The sequence below is a fragment of the Sitophilus oryzae genome, unplaced genomic scaffold (genome assembly GCF_002938485.1).
Source record: "Sitophilus oryzae breed Bouriz unplaced genomic scaffold, Soryzae_2.0 scaffold_297_pilon_pilon, whole genome shotgun sequence".
Classification (NCBI taxonomy): Eukaryota; Metazoa; Arthropoda; class Insecta; order Coleoptera; family Curculionidae; genus Sitophilus; species Sitophilus oryzae.
Genome location: NW_022146859.1, coordinates 295,514 through 319,715, shown reverse-complemented (window position 1 = coordinate 319,715; position 24,202 = coordinate 295,514). Strand labels below are relative to the sequence as shown.

At 34.8% G+C, this 24,202-nt stretch overlaps 1 protein-coding gene across 1 annotated transcript; it reads right to left on the bottom strand.

Annotated features, from left to right (window-relative positions):
- Positions 1 to 861: 861 nt before the first annotated feature.
- LOC115884523 (neuropeptide CCHamide-2 receptor-like) lies at positions 862 to 23,862 on the bottom strand. Its single transcript, XM_030903127.1, has 7 exons — positions 23,705 to 23,862; positions 23,430 to 23,649; positions 17,453 to 17,559; positions 13,922 to 14,187; positions 5,849 to 5,969; positions 5,617 to 5,785; positions 862 to 975 (listed from the first exon to the last, which is right to left on the bottom strand). Exons 1-7 carry the CDS (start codon positions 23,860 to 23,862, stop codon positions 868 to 870), a joined length of 1,149 nt encoding a protein of 382 aa, XP_030758987.1. The 3' UTR covers positions 862 to 867.
- Between the last annotated feature and the right edge of the window lie 340 nt (positions 23,863 to 24,202).

Sequence of the window (24,202 nt, the reverse complement as noted above, 5' to 3'; positions counted from 1 at the left end):
TTGCAGCTCATCCAAATTATTAGCCCTATTATGACCATACACTTTGGATTTTACATAACCCCACAAAAAGAAATCATTGGGACAAAGATCTGGTGATCTAGCGGGCCACAAAATAGTTTCATATCCACTAATTAAACGGTTGGGAAAAGTATTGTTCAAATATTCTTGAACAATACGGGCATTGTGGGCAGCTGTCATGGGCAGGGCAACCAGCTCAGCAATTTGATTACTTGAAAACGTGGGATTTTGATCTGCGGTAGCACAAACGAACACTTGCTTTAACTCCTGTTCTTCATTAATCAACACATCAGGCTTTTTGTGTTTTTTGGGGACACGCACCCATGTGTTTCAAAATTATTAATAACTCTTGATATAGTAGATAAAGATGGAATTGGCCTATTTACATAAGTTTCTGGAAAAATTGTTTGTATATCCCGATAAGACCTATTTTGGAAATACCATTTTACAATTTGAATTTTCTCACGAACTCCATAAACATCCATTATTTTACTTAAAAAATAAATTTTACACGAGAACTGTCGCGAGAATCTACGTATTCGTTTTGGCTATTAAAACACGAATAAATACAAATTCTGAAACATTCTTATCACATATCGACCTATTTTTATTTTATCGCATTTTTTCGCCTGCTTTTTATCCGGCGGACGGGTACACGCTAATTCGTCCGGTTCTGCTTACGTTACTACTACGGTGCGGTGGTCCGGTCTGTATACAACTATCTAATTGACAAAAATTAGGAGTTAAATATCTAGCCACACAGTATGAAGATTTGTATACACTGATTGTAATATGATGCCTTTCTATATAATAGGTATATCATACTACTGACACTTATTTCTATATAGCTTAAACTAAATTCTGAATCGGAGGTCTGCATGTTGGTAATGTCTCATTACACTCTGACTGATTACGGATTTCTCTATTTTCTGATGTAGCGTCACTTACAGCTGAAAACTAACAGCAAATAATATAAATACACAAACTAACTTATATAATAGTGGTAATTATAAATTTCTGATGTATAGAGGCCTACACCAAAGCCTACACTAGCCATATACATTGAAAACCCAACAAGCAAAATTTCAGTGCAGCAACATTGCCGAAACTTAGCAAAGCAAGATACAATATTTTTTATTTAAAAAATGGTCAAGTTTCCGAAAAAACGCGGAAAAACTCTTAAATACTGTTAAGGTCAAGGTGTATTACTGGTTGCATAACCGCAACGGTGCATTAATGAACCTGGCGCATTCGCCAGAAAGTAAAGAAAATTATAGAATTCTTTAGAAAAATCTAGAAACAACCGCCAGGGGGTATATAAGGCCCGCGCTTTGACAGTTGGAAAGTTTAAAGTTTGAAGTCTGAAGATAGTCTGAAGTCTGAAGTTTGAAAATACCGCGAAATACCGTTAGAGTAATAGTAGTTGCATAAGTTGTATTGTAAATAGTATAAGTTGTGTGTACAGAGTGAAACAAATAAATTTGTTAAGTATTTTATCGTGAGTTTAAATAGTGGACCCACGGAATCCGTAACAATTGGTGTCGGAAGTGCGATTCAAGAGGATTTTAAGAAGAAATTAAGTGGATTGGAAGATTTTTGGACCGGATTAGAGTATTTTTATGGTTGGTACAAGGGAACAAGCGAAGAAAATGGAGGAAGTAAGCAAACTATTAGGCGATTTTATGGAGAATATGAGAAGAGAAAAGGCAGAAGAACAAGAGAAGCTGCGAAAAGAGAAAGCAGAAGAACAAGACCGCCTACTGAAAATTCTGGAAAATCAAGACAAAATTTTCGAAGATTTGAAAATTCAACGACAACAAGACAAAGAAGAAGAACAGGACCGGCTTGAGAAAATTTTAGAAGATATGAAAATTCAACGACAACAAGACAAAGAAGAAGAACAGGACCGGCTTGAGAACATTTTCGAAGATTTGAAAATTCAACGACAACAAGACAAACAAGAAGAACAGGACCGGCTTGAGAGAATTTTTGAAGATTTAAAAATTCAACGACAACAAGATAAACAAGAAGAACAGGACCGACTTGAGAAAATATTAGGTAATTTAGAAATTCGTTTGGAGGAGCGACGTCATAGAGAAAGACAAGAAGATCAAAATCGTCTTAAAAAGAACTTCGAAGATCTGGAAAAAAGACAAGAAATACACCTTCAAGAAGCCGTAGAAGATCTGGAGGAGCGCCTTCAACAGAAAATGGAAAAATTAGAGAAGGACCTACAGAAGACCAAGGCACAAGCAAGGACACCTGGCGTTCCTGGAACTGCAAACCTCAAGGCCCCGACCTACGATGGACAAACCACCTGGACGATGTACCACCGCCAGTTTGAAGCAGCCGCCGCTGCCAACGGATGGTCCGACCAGGACAAAGCAGCGGCACTTGTCATCGCGCTGCGTGGCCCTGCCCTGGAACTGTTGCAAACTATTCCTGCAGCCCAACAGCAGGAATACCAAACTTTGGTCGCTGCACTGGACAGAAGATATGGCGACCAACATCGACGTCAACTTTACCAGGCCCAGATCAAGACACGCATGCAGAGGTCCGGAGAAAGTCTGCAGGAATTTGAAGCAGACTTACGTCGGCTGGTACACCTAGCGTATCCTGAAGCACCGGAAGGATTTAGGGAGGAACTCGCTGCTCAGTGCTTTATCAGCGGACTGAGGGACAACGAATTATAGAGGGCGCTGCAAATATCCCGATTTTCTACCAGCAGCGAAGCACTGGTCAGGGCGCTAGAAATTGAAGCTGCTTTTAGCGCCATCCCTAGACCGAAGATAAGATCGGTAACGGTCGAGGAACATCCCGGAAGTTCTCACATACGTTTGGAGGAGATGTTTAGTAAACTATGTGAGTTACTAGTGAACAAGGGAGTCAACAACACCCAGACAGAGAACCAAAGAAGATTCCAGGATATGAGGTGCTATGGATGCGGCAGGAATGGCCACATCAAACGGGATTGTCGCATCCAAATGCGATTCCTTTCACCATCCAGAGAACATCGGCACATCGGAAGATCCCAGGACATAAGTTGCTATAGATGTGGCAGGAATGGCCACATCAAACGGGATTGCCGCGTCCAAATGCGATTCCGTTTACCATCGAGAGAACATAGGCACCAGGAAATCAACACTAATGAGCGAGTATTGGCTGAAGAAAACAGAGCCCCTAGGATGCTTTCCGTTAGGAGTCTAGGAAAAACCGCTGACAGTTTGGTGATCAACGGGAAAGTCAATGGTAGAAGAATTCGAATGACTGTGGACACAGGCGCTATGGTATCGTTGGTGCGGACTAACTCAGTGCAAGGATTGAAGATGATGCCTCTTAGAAGAAGAGTGTATTTACGTACAGTTACGGGGGAAATGGCCGTTGTACGGGGAGAGGCTTTCATGGAATTGGAGTTAGGGAATTTCAAGTTTCGGCATAGCGTTTTAGTGGCAGACATTGAAGATGATTTTATCATGGGTATGGATGTGATCAGTCAACATGGTTTTTCGTTTGATCACCATAGAAACATCCTGAAAATCGGAAATGAGGAATTTTCTGTATCTAAAGAGAAGAGACCAGGAAATATGGAAGAAAGATCATCGAAAATTGTGATGATACCTGGTGATACCAAGAAGACTGTGTTCGGGAAACTAGAGAAACCGTTGGTGCCGTGTAGGACGGGTACAAATTATCGACAACGAGCCAGATCGACGACGAGCTACTTTGGGCAAGAAAATGAAACATCGCGAAAGCACTATCAGAGTAAGGAATTTTAAACTGAGAACTGACGAACAATGGACGACGATACAGTTGAGGAAAGATCAAATGGAAGATCCAGACATCGGAGCAATACTACGGCTCAAGGAAGGTAACGGCGAGAGACCACCGTGGCAGGATATTGCGGACAGAGGGCTCGTTTTCAAAGCTCTCTGGGCTCAGTGGAATTCACTGGTGATTGAGAATGGATTGATAAAGCGCACGTGGGAAAGTGCGGATGGCAGGACAGTAACAACTCAGTTACTGGTACCAAGGAAGAAAGTCACCCAGGTATTGGAAGAAATTCACGGTGGTAAAACTGGAGCCCATCTTGGAGTAAACAAGACCTTGAGTAAGCTGAGAGACCGTTTTTACTGGGTGGATTATTGCGAAGATGTTAAGAAATGGTGTCAACGTTGTAAGATTTGCGCAGCTAGACAAAGACCAAGTACTCGATCTGGGGAAGAAATGGAACAGGATAGCGTTGGACTGTCGTTCGAAAGAATCGCTAGGAAGGAAAGATTATTGGACATTCATAAGGCCGTTAGAAGTAAGATTGCGCTAGCCAGTGACCGGATGAAAGCTCATTACGACCTCAGAGCTAATTCTACGGGATTTCAACAGGACGATAGGGTATGGTTGTATAACCCACAGCGCAAGAAAGGAAGGTCCCCAAAGTTAACTCCAGCATGGGAAGGTCCTTATACAGTCATCAAGAGGATAAATGATGTTGTGTACCGGATTCAGCGCAGCCCTAGAAGTAAGATGAAAGTAGTTCATCTCGATCGATTGAAGAGATACCAGACAGGAAACCTTGATCGGGACGATCAAATTTGAGAAGGGGGCAATGTTAAGGTCAAGGTGTATTACTGGTTGCATAACCGCAACGGTGCATTGATGAACCTGGCGCATTCGCCAGAAAGTAAAGAAAATTATAGAATTCTTTAGAAAAATCTAGAAACAACCGCCAGGGGGTATATAAGGCCCGCGCTTTGACAGTTGGAAAGTTTAAAGTTTAAAGTTTGAAGTTTGAAGTCTGAAGATAGTCTGAAGTCTGAAGTTTGAAAATACCGCGAAATACCGTTAGAGTAATAGTAGTTGCATAAGTTGTGTTGTAAATAGTATAAGTTGTGTGTACAGAGTGAAACAAATAAATTCGTTAAGTATTTTATCGTGAGTTTAAATAGTGGACCCACGGAATCCGTAACAATACGTTTATTTTAATTTGTTGTTTTACATATTTTAAGATTTTTTAAAAATTTGTACAGAGTGTTTCATAAAATATGACCATTGAGTAATCACGATTCTGCTTAAACTGCTTGACGTTTAAAACTGATTTTTGGCAAACGGATTGACTGTGGGGTGTAGAGGTTCGATAAGGAGGGGTTTCTCGAATCTCAAATTCCAAGAGGGTGAAAACGCCCTTCAAATATTACAATATTTGTTATTTAAGGTTAGTCTTTCGGGAAAACGCTTGGACACGAATAATTTATTTTGTTTTTTTCACATATTTTGAATTTTTTTAAAAAATCATACAGGGTGTTCCAAAAAGTTGGGTAAGTGATTAACCACGATTCTGCTTAAACTGCTTAACGTAAAAAGCTTATTTTTGGCAAACGGATTTTTTGAAAGTCAAATTCCAAGGAGATGAAACTACCCCTCAAATATTACCAAGTTATATAATAATATCGCCATATTGTTTTTTCTGACATAAATGTGAAAATTTTTTATCCAGTTTGTATGTTAATGGAAATGCTTGCTTTGCTTTATCATCACCATTACGAATGATTAATTCGACGCGAAGGAAGTCGCGGGTACACGCTATAGTTATTTATACTTTACCTTGGTGTGTCTTTGACTCATTGAATTGAACGTAGATCCTCTCGTTTCAGATAAAAGACCTGATCTAGGCCATTTAGGCTTTATGCAACACAAATATCTATTGAAGTAGGCTCTGAACACCCCGCTTACGCAATACAAAGCCACAGGATTGACACACGAATTCAGGAAACTGAAATAAATATAATTTAAATAAAAAATAAACCTTGTCAAAAAGATATTGTATCAGATTTACCTTAAGCAAAATCCAAGTATTCTCATTACATGCCACCACTCATTATAATCATCCTCTGCGGTAGGTGTTAAATGGAACCATAGCATAAATACGTGCTGAGGTAGGAAGCAAATGAAGAATACTGGAAAATAAAATGCTTTAAACGCGTCTAAAACAATTATATTAAAAGATAATGTAAATGTATATAATCTGTCAAGTGAGAGAATACGAGTATATGATTTTGACGGACAATATCCATCCTATATTTTATTGACCTTTTATTATTAAATGTTATATTTATTTAATATTAGGTAATCACTTGAACTAAAATTTTGTTATGGTTTATACTTCACCCTTTTGTTATTAAGAATAGTAATGTTTAAAGTTCGAAATTATTTAAAATGAGAAGTTAAAAGCGTTGGATAAAATCTACCCAAAGAGTCAGGGAAAAATCTACAGGCGACTTCCAAAAATTACAGAAAATACAATTTATATTGACTAAATAATACAAGGACACGTAACGCCCAGAGTCATCAGCTGGTCATCAACGACAATTTTAGCGATTTTTAATGGTTTGTGTAGTGAACTTTGTATAAACTTTATTACAATGATGATTAGTTGTTCAGCTTTCAAGTGCAAAAGCCGCAGCGATAAGAAAGAGCCAGGAGTTACCCGTTATTGGTAAAAAACAGTCCACTCCACCTTTTTAGCGTTTTCTTATTTTTCTTATTGGGTTCGATAATTATTATTTTTCTGATAATATATGTACTTGATATGGGCTTACTAGGTTTGTGCCTTTTGTTAACATTTTAATACGTTTTTTTTTGCACCATAGACGTAGTCAAAACATTAATTAAAAATATAAATATCTCATCAAGCAGCTAAGTTAAGAAAAATATATGCCACGGCACTGTTTGGTGACATCGTAACAATTTGGTCTCGGGTATTATTAGTCCTTGTATTCTTTAGTCATTGACAATTTATTCAATCCTGTGAAATAAAATCACAGAGACACAAATGTAACTGCCATGTATTCTTTCGTTGGGCAGACTTTAGTGGGGTGTTGAATGATTTTGTATGACTAAAACACCTTATAATCAAACTTGAACATTAGTGGATATTTTTTATAGGAAATTATTTTAAAATTCATTTTAACTGACAATGCTCAAATCTGTCTGGATGATAACATTTTTGATCGTGTTGTAGATATTTTTATATCTACAACTATCCAGTGTAACGGGATTTGTAACAATAGTATTTAATTTTAAAAAATGTCTATACCTATGTGGCGGATTCATCTCTCCAAAAAAATCCTTTATGGGTATTTCGCCAATGCACTGCAAGGAAATCTACAAAATAAAATAGTTATTTTTTGTAAACACTTCTGGCGTTAAACCTAAACGGACACTGCTTGTCAGAAGTTATGTTTACAGTTATACAAATTTGCCTAACAAAGAAAAAAATGCTTAACGTTTCGGAAAGTTTTTTTTTCTTTGTTAGGCAAATTTGTATAAATGTTTACAAAAAATAGCTATTTTATTTTGTAGATTTTCTTGCAGTGCAGTGGCGAAATACCCATAAAGGATTTTTTTTGGAGAGTATTTAATTTTAATATCACAATTTATGTATATATGATTAACACATTGTTAAAAATAGAAAAATAAGTCTATTATTTTTTTTATTATAAAAGGTTATAAAATTACCTTTTATTTTATATACAAGGTACCGTATGATGAAACGGTACGAATGAAAAAAAATGGCATCAAAAACGGCTAGGGCTTGATCTTTGAATAAAAAAGATTAAGGAAAGAGTATAATGCTATCCATGAGGATGGAGAGCTGGCCCCCGTGGATCCGTCTCAGATACTGGCTTTTATTAAAGCCCCGAGACTGTATGATGAGTTATAACTCAAGAAAGGGGAACACACAATAGATCTGTAAGGTCGCGGTTATAACTCCCCTCCTTAACATTCTACATTCTATTGCTATCCATGTATTCATGCATGGTAGACGGGCAAAGGGCTCTAGGGTGGGGATCCTTGACAGTTCTGTTTCACGATTCATTTGACATATTTGAATTTGATTTGAAATTTTGTGGATTTGTCACTCTATCTATTGAGCTTATTTTATGTTATTTATTTTTTATTCTACTTCTGATAGTTGTTTAAAGGTAGTAAATTTAGAAGGAAATTGTGGCAGAACTTAAATTAATAATAACACTATTGCGATTGATCGAAAAAGACTGTAAAATAGTTGGTTGTGTAGCGTGCAGTAGATCTCAGTCAAAAATCGAGGGAAATAATGGAATAACTTTTCGCTATTAAGTGACTATAGCACAGATAGTAGTCTGCCCAACGATAAAATCCTTGACAGTGATAGATGTGTCTGTCATTTTAATTTCAGTCTAGTTTATTTTAATTTACAAAGAAATAAGTTGGTACAATTGAAACGTATTAACGTAAACTTACAGAAAACGAATATTAGTACCATCCTGGCTACATGCTTTCTGGATTTGACTTGGGCACTGCCATGAGTACTTCTTCCTTCCCCTGGAATATCGTTGGCGCTATTATGAAGCCGAATGGCCATCAAGACGTAAAAGAAGGCTATAATAGTCAAAGGGACCAAATAGTAAATCAAGGACTTGGAGACGACGTTGTATTGCTTGTACATAGTTTCGGTGGCGTTGTCCGGGAATGACGGGAATGGATAGCAAAAAATGATTGTCTTATTACTAAAAAAATAAGAGGACAAATAATATAGAGAGTTTCTATAAGATCTATTAAAAAAATATCACGTTTTTGTTAGCAATCTACAGAGTAGGTTACATACACAGTATTAGGCTATACACAGAGTAGGTATCCTGTTTTGTTGAAAACAATTCTGTTTTTTTGCCATAGGAAGAAAATCTACAGAATAATAAAAAATTGTGTGTGCACATATTTGAAGTAAAACTTGTCCGTCTGTCTAGCTGTCTCTGTCTGTTTGTCTGTCTGTCTCTCTCTTTGTCTGTCTGTCTGACTGTTTGACTGACTGACTGACTGACTGACTGACCGTCCGTCTGTTCCTCAAAACAGCTAGATTCTATCTTTATACCTACTAATGAGTCAAGTACTTCTCATTTGCAACCAAAAATGGGACACTTTGTACAGTGTGGCTCGAATTCGACGCTTATCATTGGGATTTCGGAAACCGTAAGAGATACAGGATCGGTTAAATGGAGGCAAAGTTGCGCAATTTGATGCTCAATAAAATGCCGTATTGCATTTTTATTTTTTATCTTTTTTTTTGCATAAAATATTCTGGTGATGGAATTTTCTGTACGAAACGTTGGCAAATATCAAAGTGACTATATATAGTGTTTTAAGAGTGATGAAAGGATTTAATTAAATTGAAAAAATTAGGTCCGTATTTAAAAAAATTAAGTTGATGATGGTCGCCAGAAGCCGAAACATCAGAGTCAATATTTAATCACACAGAGTTATAGAGCAGGAAAAGTGGCCATGAAAATGTGTTTTTCATTTTAAGTTATCTTAACAAATAAAGCCAGGAAAAAATAGAAAACAAAATTGAAAATTCCGTTTTTTTTCGAATATATTCGGAATTTTTCAAAATGCAATACGGCATTTTATTGAGCATCAAATTGCGCAACTTTGCATCCATTTAACCGATCCTGTATCTCTTAGGGTTTCCGAAATCCCAATGATGTGTGTCGAATTCGAACCACCCTGTACACGCTACAAACACGTTTTATGGTTTAAGAAAAATCAAATTTTATGCAGATAACTTATTATCTATGAAAGCTAAATTTCAATTCATAATAGTAAAAAACAGCGAACTTTTGGTATTTTTAGAAAGAAAATAAAGTTATGGCAAATCGCTTAAGAGGAAAACAAATACGTAGCTGAAAATTAGCTTATAATTAAAAATTCATTTCCAACGCGACCGCTTTCTGATTAAAAGGAAATTTCTTCCCAGAGCCTGACATAAATAAAGAAAAAAACGACTTCAATAAAGTTCAATTTGTATCTTTTTTTTCTTATAAAATAGACGAAGTTTGTTAAAAATTTAAAAAATGGATATAAGAAATGTTGAAATATTGCGGTAGTAATTATTTTTTATTAGATTTTTACTTAACTCGTGTAAACTAGAAGAAGGATGCGAAGAAATACTTTGGTCAAAGAATTTATAAATATAAATCAACTTTTTTCTCTGTAATATTCAATTAATACGCCCAAGCAGCATTTGGACGTCAGGACAACGTTGTGTCACGCGACCAAACGTCGGAGCGCAACGTCGGCACAACCTCGTGCCAACCCTAGTCTGCACTAGTTTGGAGAATAATTTTTGGGTCGAAACGATGTTGGATACCGACGTTGGCTAGCAGCCTAATTTAGTACAAACTGCAACAAATAACACAAAACTATAATAATATGGCGTCTAAGTCGCGTTTTATCCTAAATTGGGATAATTATAGAAAAATATTATTTTTACGATTTAGTTAGAGACATATGTCAGATGGCAGTGAAGGAAAACAAAACAAAAGTATTTAAGTGTGGAGGATGTTTGAAGATCATAATTATTGAAACACTTTAACCGACTCTGTAACTCGTTACCCAAGGCAAAAAAATTAAACGCAAACAACTTTATTGATAAATGTATTGTTTCTACTTTGAAAAATACTAATGGGCCTTAAAATTAAAGAAGTTTTAAAAAATTTTCTTGAATTTCTTTTTTAGTAAAAATGAGAATAATTTATTCGCAGTCGAAAAAATTGTTTCCGCGTGTTGTTTAGGGTCAAATATTTCAAGTTAATGTATTCAAAAAGCAGGAATTGCTATTTTAGGAACGAAACATTTTCTTATTCAACAACATGGCGGCTTTCACTTTGTTGTTTTGGAGATTAAGATGGAGTAGTTCGAGTAGTCGCATGGTAGTCGCATCCTGGACTAAAACAGTCGCAGTTCAGCCTTAACAGGTAGTATACTAGTCGCAAGATTGCCTAATTTAGTCATCCTAGAGTCTAGCTTGTGCCGCCCTCTATATTCTAAATAAACGAGGGAGTGGATAAGTATCGGCAATATGTCGATGTATATTTAAATTTAGTTTTATATGTACCTTTGTTATGTCCCATTTTAATTAAGTTTTTTGTATAAACACAAAAACAGCACTGAACTGTCTGACTGAACAGAACAATGAAGTGAAAATTTAAGATTTAAGGTTATGGTTCAATACAGTTGCAAAAAGGTAGTGGCTCGACGTCCTACCAATGTAAGAATAAGGAAATCTAAACAACGTTGGAATTAGTAAAACAGACGACGCGCGACGTTTGCATAACGTTGGAATCGGTCCTGAAAGTGACGTCGGAAAACTCTTTATTGCCCAAGATTGTAACTACGTTTTCCCAATCACCTAAAGATCACTTAAGCAAAAAGGTTACAAGACAACGTTTATTCGACGTCGCAGGAGCTTTTACTTTGTTGTAGTACTAGTTCAACGTCGGCATAACGTTACAACAACGTTTACATTTATTTTAATAGCCAAGGTACGGAGCTAACTATTTTTTGTAACTAATCCAACGTTGTGTTTAATAAACATATGGTCGCAAGTCGTGAAAATGCTACTTGGGCGGTTTCATAATAGATACACATTGTTATTCGTACCTAACATGGGACCTAACCTTTGATGTTACAAGAGCAAAATAAAACACCACTATACACCAAAAAACTTTAATCATCTACTGATGACGCTCACATGTAAAAATTTTGTTTTAACCATTTGCTACCATGGTTTTGGTGTATTATGGTGATTTAATGTTTTATTTTGCTAGATTTAATAATACATGTCTTTATAGTACTTATTACAAATAATGACTATTTATTAAAGAGTGGATATTTGCAAAATTTACACTTAATTTAGATATTCAGTAATATTATTGAATCATAAGGACGTATTGCTGAATAAATGAGAACATTTCTTACATATCAACTGGGGCATCTTTTAATCGAGAAAATATAGCATCCGGTATAGCAAAACCTGTAGCTAAAATCCATATCATGACGGCACTAACCGCTGTAAGAGGCTTGGTCTGAAATTAAAATATTCATACAGGGTGAGTCTTAATTAAGTGCAAATAGTTTCAGGGCTGGTAGATTGCGATAAAAGAAATATATTTTCCTTCACCGTTTTCCAGATAAGTCCAAAATGAGTTATTCCATTTTGAAAATTAAAACAGACACCTCTGGGGTCGAAATATACCAGATCTAAAAATATTTGCACTTGTTTAAGACTCACCCTGTATATTACAAATATAAAGAATATATATATTTCATATCTCAATTAAACTTTTAGATACGTAATCGAGGTCCAGAGGGCGCGATTTTTAAATTCATTGTTGCGAACCATTCATATTCAGCGCCGTGCTGACTAACTGGAATTTAAATTTCGCACTGGGGATTCAGGTGGTAGCTCTGCTGACATTGTCATTCGTTTTGACACTTTAGTTTTGTATTACTATAAATTTTTGGTTTAAATAAATAGTGTTGTGATACTTTAAGCTTGAAAATGTTTACTAGCAGATTTATCAGTCGAACATTGTTCTTTTTAGAACCTCTTTTATTGTCTAAAAAAAGTGTACAGGATAGTTTAATGGCCGTAAAAAATTCATTGCAACCTTATTAGAATATTTTGAACAGGAAAGCGGTAGTAATGGCCCTTTATGTCCCTTTTATTGGCCCTTAATGGCCCTTTATGTCCTGACTTTTGTTGATGCAAGTAACAACTGTTTATATACTCACCGGCAAAAAAAAACCTGCCACTAAAAACTAGTCCCAATTTCAAAGTTGGATTTCTCGCGAACCACTCATTAGATTTTGATGAATTTTTTTTAAATTGTACATTAATTCTTTCTTAACGGATGCTACGTCAGCAATTTTTATTCCGAATTTATTTTGAGCATATACAGGGCACAACAATTAGACGAAGTTTTTTGCCCAAATTTTGTAACACCCTGTAGGATGCAGCAGGTGTAGTAGTTATTGCTATATCAAATCAAATTGTAGCTTCATCTTTTGTGAGCATTTTGTATTTTTAATCACGACATTATCTCTGTTTGTATTGGAGATACGCTGCTTTAAAACAAACGCCTCGAAAAAAGCTTTAAAAACAAATCAAACATCACAACGGCAACGTAGGTAAGTTTAACCTGAAAACTAACTAAAACATGAAAATTAAAAAAAGGTAAAGAAATTTTAAGGATTTTTTAATTCCAGGCATCCTGAACTGTTGTTCGAAATACAGGGTGGCCGAGGTTAATTGTCACGTCATTCCCAGACTTACTCGTTGACATTTGATTTCGATTAGCAGAAGTACCGTACATGACTGAAAAATGGAATCAAAAAAAAAAAAAAAAATCTTTGAATAAAAAGATTGCTGAAAGAGTATAACGCTATCCATGAGATGGAGAGCTATTCCCCGTGGATCCGTCTCAGATACTGGCTTTATTAAAGCCCCGAGACTGTATGATGAGTTATAACTCAAGAAAGGGGGAAATACACAATAGATCTGTAAGGTCGCGGTTATAACTCCCTCCCAACATTCTACATTCTATTGCTATCCATGTATCCATGCATGGTAGACGGGCAAAGGGCTCTAGGGTGGGGATGCTTGACAGTTCTGTTTCACGATTCATTTGACATATTTGAATTTGATTTCAAATTTTGTGGATTTGTCACTCTATCTATTGAGCTTATTTTATGTTATTAATTTTTTATTCTACTTCTGATAGTTGTTTAAAGGTAGTAAATTTAGAAGGAAATTGTGGCAGAACTTAAATTAATAATAACACTATTGCGATTGATCGAAAAAGACTGTAAAATAGTTGGTTGTGTAGCGTGCAGTAGATCTCAGTCAAAAATCGAGGGAAATAATGGAATAACTTTTCGCTATTAAGTGACTATAGCACAGATAGTAGTCTGCCCAACGATAAAATCCTTGACAGTGATAGATGTGTCTGTCATTTTAATTTCAGTCTAGTTTATTTTAATTTACAAAGAAATAAGTTGGTACAATTGAAACGTATTAACGTAAACTTACAGAAAACGAATATTAGTACCATCCTGGCTACATGCTTTCTGGATTTGACTTGGGCACTGCCATGAGTACTTCTTCCTTCCCCTGGAATATCGTTGGCGCTATTATGAAGCCGAATGGCCATCAAGACGTAAAAGAAGGCTATAATAGTCAAAGGGACCAAATAGTAAATCAAGGACTTGGAGACGACGTTGTATTGCTTGTACATAGTTTCGGTGGCGTTGTCCGGGAATGACGGGAATGGATAGCAAAAAATGATTGTCTTATTACTAAAAAAATAAGAGGAGAAATAAAGAAATAAGAGGAGAAATAATATAGAGAGTTTTTATAAGATCTATTAAAAAAATATCACGTTTTTGTTAGCAATCTACAGAGTAGGTTACATACACAGTATTAGGCTATACACAGAGTAGGTATCCTGTTTTGTTGAAAACAATTCTGTTTTTTTGCCATAGGAAGAAAATCTACAGAATAATAAAAAATTGTGTGTGCACATATTTGAAGTAAAACTTTTCCGTCTGTCTAGCTGTCTCTGTCTGTTGTCTGTCTGTCTCTCTCTTTGTCTGTCTGTCTGACTGTTTGACTGACTGACTGACTGACTGACTGACCGTCCGTCTGTTCCTCAAAACAGCTAGATTCTATCTTTATACCTACTAATGAGTCAAGTACTTCTCATTTGCAACCAAAAATGGGACACTTTGTACAGTGTGGCTCGAATTCGACGCTTATCATTGGGATTTCGGAAACCGTAAGAGATACAGGATCGGTTAAATGGAGGCAAAGTTGCGCAATTTGATGCTCAATAAAATGCCGTATTGCATTTTTATTTTTTATCTTTTTTTTTGCATAAAATATTCTGGTGATGGAATTTTCTGTACGAAACGTTGGCAAATATCAAAGTGACTATATATAGTGTTTTAAGAGTGATGAAAGGATTTAATTAAATTGAAAAAATTAGGTCCGTATTTAAAAAAATTAAGTTGATGATGGTCCCAGAAGCCGAAACATCAGAGTCAATATTTAATCACACAGAGTTATAGAGCAGGAAAAGTGGCCATGAAAATGTGTTTTTCATTTTAAGTTATCTTAACAAATAAAGCCAGGAAAAAATAGAAAACAAAATTGAAAATTCCGTTTTTTTTCGAATATATTCGGAATTTTTCAAAATGCAATACGGCATTTTATTGAGCATCAAATTGCGCAACTTTGCATCCATTTAACCGATCCTGTATCTCTTAGGGTTTCCGAAATCCCAATGATGTGTGTCGAATTCGAACCACCCTGTACACGCTACAAACACGTTTTATGGTTTAAGAAAAATCAAATTTTATGCAGATAACTTATTATCTATGAAAGCTAAATTTCAATTCATAATAGTAAAAAACAGCGAACTTTTGGTATTTTTAGAAAGAAAATAAAGTTATGGCAAATCGCTTAAGAGGAAAACAAATACGTAGCTGAAAATTAGCTTATAATTAAAAATTCATTTCCAACGCGACCGCTTTCTGATTAAAAGGAAATTTCTTCCCAGAGCCTGACATAAATAAAGAAAAAAACGACTTCAATAAAGTTCAATTTGTATCCTTTTTTTCTTATAAAATAGACGAAGTTTGTTAAAAATTTAAAAAATGGATATAAGAAATGTTGAAATATTACGGTAGTAATTATTTTTTATTAGATTTTTACTTAACTCGTGTATACTAGAAGAAGGATGCGAAGAAACACTTTGGTCAAAGAATTTATAAATATAAATCAACTTTTTTCTCTGTAATATTCAATTAATACGCCCAAGCAGCATTTGGACGTCGGGACAACGTTGTGTCACGCGACCAAACGTCGGGGCGCAACGTCGACACAACCTCGTGCCAACCCTAGTCTGCACTAGTTTGGAGAATAATTTTTGGGTCGAAACGACGTTGGATACCGACGTTGGTTAGCAGCCTAATTTAGTACAAACTGCAACAAATAACACAAAACTATAATAATATGGCGTCTAAGTCGCGTTTTATCCTAAATTGGGATAATTATAGTAAAAATATTATTTTTACGATTTAGTTAGAGACATATGTCAGATGGCAGTGAAGGAAAACAAAACAAAAGTATTTAAGTGTGGAGGATGTTTGAAGATCATAATTATTGAAACACTTTAACCGACTCTGTAACTCGTTACCCAAGGCAAAAAAATTAAACGCAAACAACTTTATTGATAAATGTATTGTTTCTACTTTGAAAAATACTAATGGGCCTTAAAATTAAAGAAGTTTTAAAAATTTTCTTGAATTTCTTTTTTAGTAAAATGAGAATAATTTATTCGCAGTCGAAAAAATTGTTTCCGCGTGTTGTTTAGGGTCAAATATTTCAAGTTAATGTATTCAAAAAGCAGGAATTGCTATTTTAGGAACGAAACATTTTCTTATTCAACAACATGGCGGCTTTCACTTTGTTGTTTTGGAGATTAAGATGGAGTAGTTCGAGTAGTCGCATGGTAGTCGCATCCTGGACTAAAACAGTCGCAGTTCAGCCTTAACAGGTAGTATACTAGTCGCAAGATTGCCTAATTTAGTCATCCTAGAGTCTAGCTTGTGCCGCCCTCTATATTCTAAATAAACGAGGGAGTGGATAAGTATCGGCAATATGTCGATGTATATTTAAATTTAGTTTTATATGTACCTTTGTTATGTCCCATTTTAATTAAGTTTTTTGTATAAACACAAAAACAGCACTGAACTGTCTGACTGAACAGAACAATGAAGTGAAAATTTAAGATTTAAGGTTATGGTTCAATACAGTTGCAAAAAGGTAGTGGCTCGACGTCCTACCAATGTAAGAATAAGGAAATCTAAACAACGTTGGAATTAGTAAAACAGACGACGCGCGACGTTTGCATAACGTTGGAATCGGTCCTGAAAGTGACGTCGGAAAACTCTTTATTGCCCAAGATTGTAACTACGTTTTCCCAATCACCTAAAGATCACTTAAGCAAAAAAGGTTACAAGACAACGTTTATTCGACGTCGCAGGAGCTTTTACTTTGTTGTAGTACTAGTTCAACGTCGGCATAACGTTACAACAACGTTTACATTTATTTTAATAGCCAAGGTACGGAGCTAACTATTTTTTGTAACTAATCCAACGTTGTGTTTAATAAACATATGGTCGCAAGTCGTGAAAATGCTACTTGGGCGGTTTCATAATAGATACACTTTGTTATTCGTACCTAACATGGTACCTAACCTTTGATGTTACAAGAGCAAAATAAAACACCACTATACACCAAAACACTTTAATCATCTACTGATGACGCTCACATGTAAAAATTTTGTTTTAACCATTTGCTGCCATGGTTTTGGTGTATTATGGTGATTTAATGTTTTATTTTGCTAGATTTAATAATACATGTCTTTATAGTACTTATTACAAATAATGACTATTTATTAAAGAGTGGATATTTGCAAAATTTACACTTAATTTAGATATTCAGTGATATTATTGAATCATAAGGGCGTATTGCTTAATAAATAAGAACATTTCTTACATATCAACTGGGGCATCTTTTAATCGAGAAAATATAGCATCCGGTATAGCAAAACCTGTAGCTAAAATCCATATCATGACAGCACTAACCGCTGTTAGAGGCTTGGTCTGAAATTAAAATATTCATACAGGGTGAGTCTTAATTAAGTGCAAATAGTTTCAGGGCTGGTAGATTGCGATAAAAGAAATATATTTTCCCTTCACCGTTTTCCAAATAAGTCCAAAATGAGTTATTCCATTTTGAAAATTAAAACAGACACCTCTGGGGTCGAAATATACCAGATCTAAAAATATTTGCACTTGTTTAAAAGTCACCCTGTATATTACAAATATAAAGAATATATATATTTCATATCTCAATTAAACTTTTAGATACATAATCGAGGTCCAGAGGGCGCGATTTTTAAATTCATTGTTGCCAACCATTCATATTCAGCGCCGTGCTGACTAACTGGAATTTAAATTTCGCACTGGGGATTCAGGTGGTAGCTCTGCTGACATTGTCATTCGTTTTGACACTTTAGTTTTGTATTACTATAAGTTTTTGGTTTAAATAAATAGTGTTGTGATACTTTAAGCTTGAAAATGTTTACTAGCAGACTTATCAGTCGAACATTGTCTAAAAAAAAGTGTACAGGATAGTTTAATGGCCGTAAAAAATTCATTGCAACTTTATTAGAATATTTTGAACAGGAAAGCGGTAGTAATGGCCCTTTATGTCCCGTTTATTGGCCCTTAATGGCCCTTTATGTCCTGACTTTTGTTGATGCAAGTAACAACTGTTTATACACTCACCGGCAAAAAAAAACCGGCCACTAAAAACTAGTCCCAATTTCAAAGTTGGATTTCTCGCGAACCACTCATTAGATTTTGATGATTTTTTTTTAAATTGTACATTAATTCTTTCTTAACGGATGCTACGTCAGCAATTTTTATTCCGAATTTATTTTGAGCATATGCAGGGCACAACAATAAGACGAAGTTTTTTGCCCAAATTTTGTAACACCCTGTAGGGTGCAGCAGCTGTAGTAGTTATTGCTAAATCAAATCACATTGTAGCTTCATCTTTTGTGTGCATTTTGTTTTTTTAATCACGACATTATCTCTGTTTGTATTGGAGATACGCTGCTTTAAAACAAATGCCTCGAAAAAAGCTTTAAAAACAAATCAAACATCACAACGGCAACGTAGGTAAGTTTAACCTGAAAACTAACTAAAACATGAAAATTAAAAAAAGGTAAAGAAATTTTAAGGATTTTTTAATTCCAGGCATCCTGAACTGTTGTTCGAAATACAGGGTGGCCCATCGAAAACGTTCCGCAAGGCATAACGGCCAGGGTAATTTTTTTTTCAGAAAATTCAAAAACATGTCAATTTTGTTTGTGAGGGGGACAACTTTTGCCCCAAAAATGATTGCAAAATCTTTAACCCTCTAAGCGGGGGTGTCATCCCCCAATTTTTTTCAAATGGGAAAGGGGGTCAAGTGGTACCGCAATGAAAAGGGCTTTCTATTCTCTACACTTTCCCGCTTCGTTTTTGACAATCGGTTGAGTCATTGAGAAAATATGAAGGATTGAAATTTGAAAAGTTTATTTAAACATTTATCAGAGTAAATGATAAGGATAAATTCCTTCGACCAATTTGCTGTTTTTTCTTATTATTTCTAGATGTTTACGCATTTTTTCACTTGCCGCAAGGTTGAACGATCAGATGCGGTAGTTGCTAGATAGCTGATCAGTGACTTATGCGTTGAAGTTCTTCCCAATATCGTTAAACTTTTTAACAATTATTATGGTGTACTCACTTGCAGAAAAAGTGGAAATAATCGGACTTTATTTTAAAAATAATGAATGTGGCAATCGGTTTGCGCAAATATTCAATGAACGCCATCCTGACAAACACCTTTATGGCAAAATTGTTCGCGTTATGAATAAACAGTAGCGTAGCGTAGGCCCCGCAGCACCCGCAACGGCGGGGGGGCCTCGTGATTTTGGGGGCCCCGCAGGGTCCTCCAATTTTATTTACTAAATACATTTATATACCGGGTCAGTCTGAAAAGTGGCTCACCCCTATAACTTTTTTATTTTTTGAGTTTAAAAAACGAGATTTCGTATGATAGTATATGACATAAATTAGGAATGATTGACGTATTCAATTGTTTTTGGTCACTTCCGGTTTCACCGGAAATGACTACAACTTTTGATTTTTAAATGACACCCCCGGTATTTTTTTACTTTATTCGATAGAAAATGCCACTCTGAATAGAATGACATATCATATGTCAACTTTTGACATTTTCGCATATGGTTTATTTGAAATTATAACTTGCGGTTCGTAACAAAAATTTGACTCGAAATACCAAGTGTGTGGTATCAAATTATTCGTAAAAAAATGCTTTTTCCATATACCTATGCTAATGAGCCACCCTCGTTCCATTTGAAAAAATTGAGATATGATTAAAAATACGATTTGAGCATTTTCTAACAGGCCAGGACAAGACACTAAAAACATTAGACGAACAAATCAATTTTTCCAAGGCTTCAAGGCTCAAGAATTAGTGTTTTTAACATAGCCATGGCACTCTATATTGAATTTTAAAATACAATTTTTTATTAAGCGAAAATGTCAAAAGTTGACATATGATATGTCATTCTATTCAGAATGTCATTTTCTATCAAATAAAATAAAATAATACCGAGGGTGCCATTTAAAAATCAAAAGTTGTAGTCATTTCCGGTGAAACAGGAAGTGACCCCAAAACAATTGAATACACAAATCAATCCTAATTTATGAATATACTAACATACCAAATCTCGTTTTTTTATCTGAAAAAATAAAAAAGTTATAGGGGTGAGCCACTGTTGAGACGCACCCGGATATGAACAGCGTCCCCTACAAATAAAAGGGAAAAAATGAAAAATATTTAACTAATATTTAAATTTTGACTTAATTTAATTTTTAAGCTACATTGTTAATGTAGTATATTTTAATTTTAAACACATATTTTTTAACCAAGTTAATTTAATCATGTATTATTAAATTTGACTAACAATTTTATTTTTTATGTTCCTTTATTATTATTTTTCTTATGTGGAATAAGTTTATTTTTCGTTTTTATATTTTGAATGACTTGATATACCTACATAAAGCTATATTATGTTTTTAGTGTGTTTTTTTATTTTCATATAAGGGCCCCAAAAAAATCTTGCGGGGGGGTCTCACATTTCAAATTACGCTACTGTGAATAAAAAGAGGCAGAGGAAAAATCCTGTAGTAAATGAAGCTATGGAGGTATTCGTTTTGGGTCAAATTGCCATAGATAGTACGCTGAGTACAAGAAAATTAGCCAATGAGACCGGCGTGAATCCTACAAGCGTCCAAAGGATATTAAAAAAACACAAGTTCCACCCGTACAAAATTCAGTTGGTACAAGACCTCAACGAAGACGTTTTAAAATAAAGTAAAATAAAGGTTATTTTTAAAATAGAGTTCGATTATTTCCACTTTTTCTGCAAGTTGAAAAGAACTTCAACGCAAAAGTCACAGAACAGCTATCTAGCAACTACCGCACCTGATCGTTCAACCTTGCGGCAAGTGAAAAAATGCGTAAACATCTAGAAATAATAAGAAAAAACAGCAAATTGTTCGAAGGAATTTATCCTTATCATTTACTCTGATAAATGTTTAAATAAACTTTTCAAATTTCAATCCTTCATATTTTCTCAATGACTCAACCGATTTTCAAAAACGAAGCGGGAAAGTATAGAGAATAGAAAGCCCTTTTCATTGCGGTACCACTTGACCCCCCTTCCCATTTGAAAAAAAATGGGGGATGACACCCCCGCTTAGAGGGTTAAAGATTTTGCAATAATTTTTGGAGCAAAAGTTGTCCCCCTCATAAACAAAATTGACGTGTTTTTGAATTTTCTGAAAAAAAATTACCCTGGCCGTTATGCCTTGCGGAACGTTTTTGACGGGCCACCCTGTATACCCAGGGTATCGGAGACATAACGTTGACTTCGGCCATCCTCAATTAAAGCCACAATACGAGCAACATCCGTTACAGATGGCATTTTTTAATTTGACAACCGTTTTTGTCATATTGCAAATACTCATATTATAAATCCGTTTTCGCGCGCGCCTATGTCGCCTTGATTACTTATACATAAAACTTTCTGCCTGCGAAGCATTTTTCCGAGACGTTCATTTTAAAACAGCATATCTTCAATACAAAAAGAGATAATGTGGTGATTAAAAAAACAAAATGCTCACAAAAGATGAGGCCTCAATGTGATTTAATTTAGCAATAGCTACTACCGCTGCTGCGCCCTACAGGGTGTTACAAAGTTCGGGCAAAAAACTTCGTCTTATTGTTGTGCTCAAAATAAATTCGGAATAAACATTTCTGACGTAGCATCCGTTAAAAAGGAATTAATTTAAAATTAAAAAAAAATCATCAAAATCTAATGAGTGGTTCAATGGCGAGAAATCCAACTTTGAAACTGGGTCTTGTTTTTAGTGGCCGGTTTTTTTTGCAGGTGAGTTTATATTTATAATTATTTTTTTTGTGTCCTAAAATATTTTGATTAAAAGAAAATTAGTATTTTAATAAAGCACGCTTTTAGATGTTTCAAAAAACTTTTAAGCAAGACTTTTTGCAAGATATGTAGATGACATTTTTTGTATTTGGTCAGGCACCGAGAGAAATTTAAACAGTTTTTTAACATTATTAAATTCAATTAACCCGAGAATACAATTTACTATTGAAAAAGGTATTAATACCATCAATTTTCTTGATGTTACAATTATAAAACAGTCTAATAGATTACAATTTGATATTTACAGAAAACCCACTACCACAGACACTGTAATACATAGTCAATCACACCAATCCTGGCAAATCAAAATGTCACCCTTTCATAGTTTAATTCATAGATTGGTAATGTTTCCACTGAGCCCAGAGAATTTTAAAAAAGAGTTAAATATTATTAAACAAATCGCCATCAACAAAGGATATAAGTGTTCCCTTATTGATAATATGCTAAAGAAAAAACAAAAGAAAATATTAATGAAAAAATTTTATTCCGCTAATTCTAAAGACAATAACAATTATCGACTTTTAAACTACATTCCTAATTTAACTAACAAAATATTAAATAATCTCAATAAAATAGGATGTAAAATTATTAACGTAAATAAAAGAAATTTAGGTCAAATTTTATTAAATAATAAAGACAAAACTAATGTCAAAAATAAGTCGGGTGTATATAGAGTGGATTGCAATGATTGTGATGCCGTGTACATAGGCCAAACAGGTAGAAATTTAGATATAAGGATTAAAGAACATGTAAAGTCTATTAATAATCTCCAGCAAAGTTCTGGTCTTGCAACTCATTGTATAGTAAATAATCACAAAATTAATGAAAACTCAATTAAGTTACTACACAGAGAAACAAAAGGTAGACGCTTAAATTACATTGAACAGTTAGAAATACTAAAATCTGTTAAAAACGAAAATAATGTTAACGACCAACAAGGATTTCTAAATTCTCTCTACATTTTTTATTACCCCTATTGTAAACTCTCTGAACCACCCCCATAGCAAATACATATATAGTTACAGTGTAGTTAGACGATTAGTTCTTAAAAAACTCTTGAAAAAGGCCTAACAAGCCGAAACATATATGTAGAGTTAAAGTTACTCTTATTAAAAGTTTTTTGAAACATCTAAAAGCGTGCTTTATTAAAATACTAATATTTCAACGATGTTTCGCAAGGAACCAACCACAGCTTCAGTACAATTTAATAAAAGAAAATATATAAAAGTGGGTAACGCTGTGCCGGTCAAGCTTAATCACGTGACTAAAAGTTTATTTGGTATGAACTTGTAGTTTGGTTCATGCTTCTTTTTGAGAATAATTTGTTTTGTAGTTTTGTCGTTGTAATATGGTCTTTTTTTCTTTATTTTTTTTACTCACCTGTATTCTTCTGAGGGGATTCACAATAGCACAATATCTCTCAGCTGACAATGCTGTGAGTGTGAAAACAGACACCCCAATACTAATATTTTTTGCTGTTTCTGACAGCTTGCACACAACGACGCCCCACGGCCATGACTCTACCGTGTAGAGTATAGATGTAAATGGCACACACGTTATAATGACCAGTAGATCTGCCAAGGCCAGAGAAAAGATGTAACTGAATAAAAAAATTATGAAAATTTATCTAAATAATAATAAGATGGTTGTCTTACATGTTAGGAACGTTTCTCATGGCTTTGTGTCTTAAAAATATTATGACTAGGGTACCATTGCCCAGAACGCCAACAATGAAAATTAACAGAAATAAAATTGGTACTATGTATGTTTCAGGGCGTTCTAGATACGGGGTATAGTCGTTTTCTTCCCTCATATCGTCATCATAGTTGTCCTTATTATTTTCTAAAAAAAATGTGGTCTCTCGTATAGCGTTACCATATTGTACAGGAAGGTAAATATCAAAAATATGATTAGGTACGTGAGAAGCACTATAGAAGATATAACTGTAGAACGATCAATATATTTTTATTCTGTGTTTAAGTGCAGTACAAATAACAGTACGAAATATAACGATATGTCTATTTACTTATTTCTTTTAGTCTTTTCTTATATTTTGACAGCTATGCGTCTGCGAGGGGAGATCATTAGCATGTAGGAGTTCTTTCTTTTGAGTAAAATCAAATATTAGAAGGTATACCGGGTGCGTCTTATTT

Bases quoted from the DNA above. Each gene is read 5' to 3' on its own strand.
- LOC115884523 (XM_030903127.1), bottom strand. From the start codon at position 23,862: ATGAGGGAAGAAAACGACTATACCCCGTATCTAGAACGCCCTGAAACA. The intron at 23,650-23,704 runs GTAAGACAACCA...TTTTTTATTCAG, and splicing joins ATGAGAAACGTTCCTAACAT to TTACATCTTTTCTCTGGCCT. The intron at 5,786-5,848 runs GTAAATCTGATA...TATTTATTTCAG, and splicing joins ATACTTGGATTTTGCTTAAG to TTTCCTGAATTCGTGTGTCA.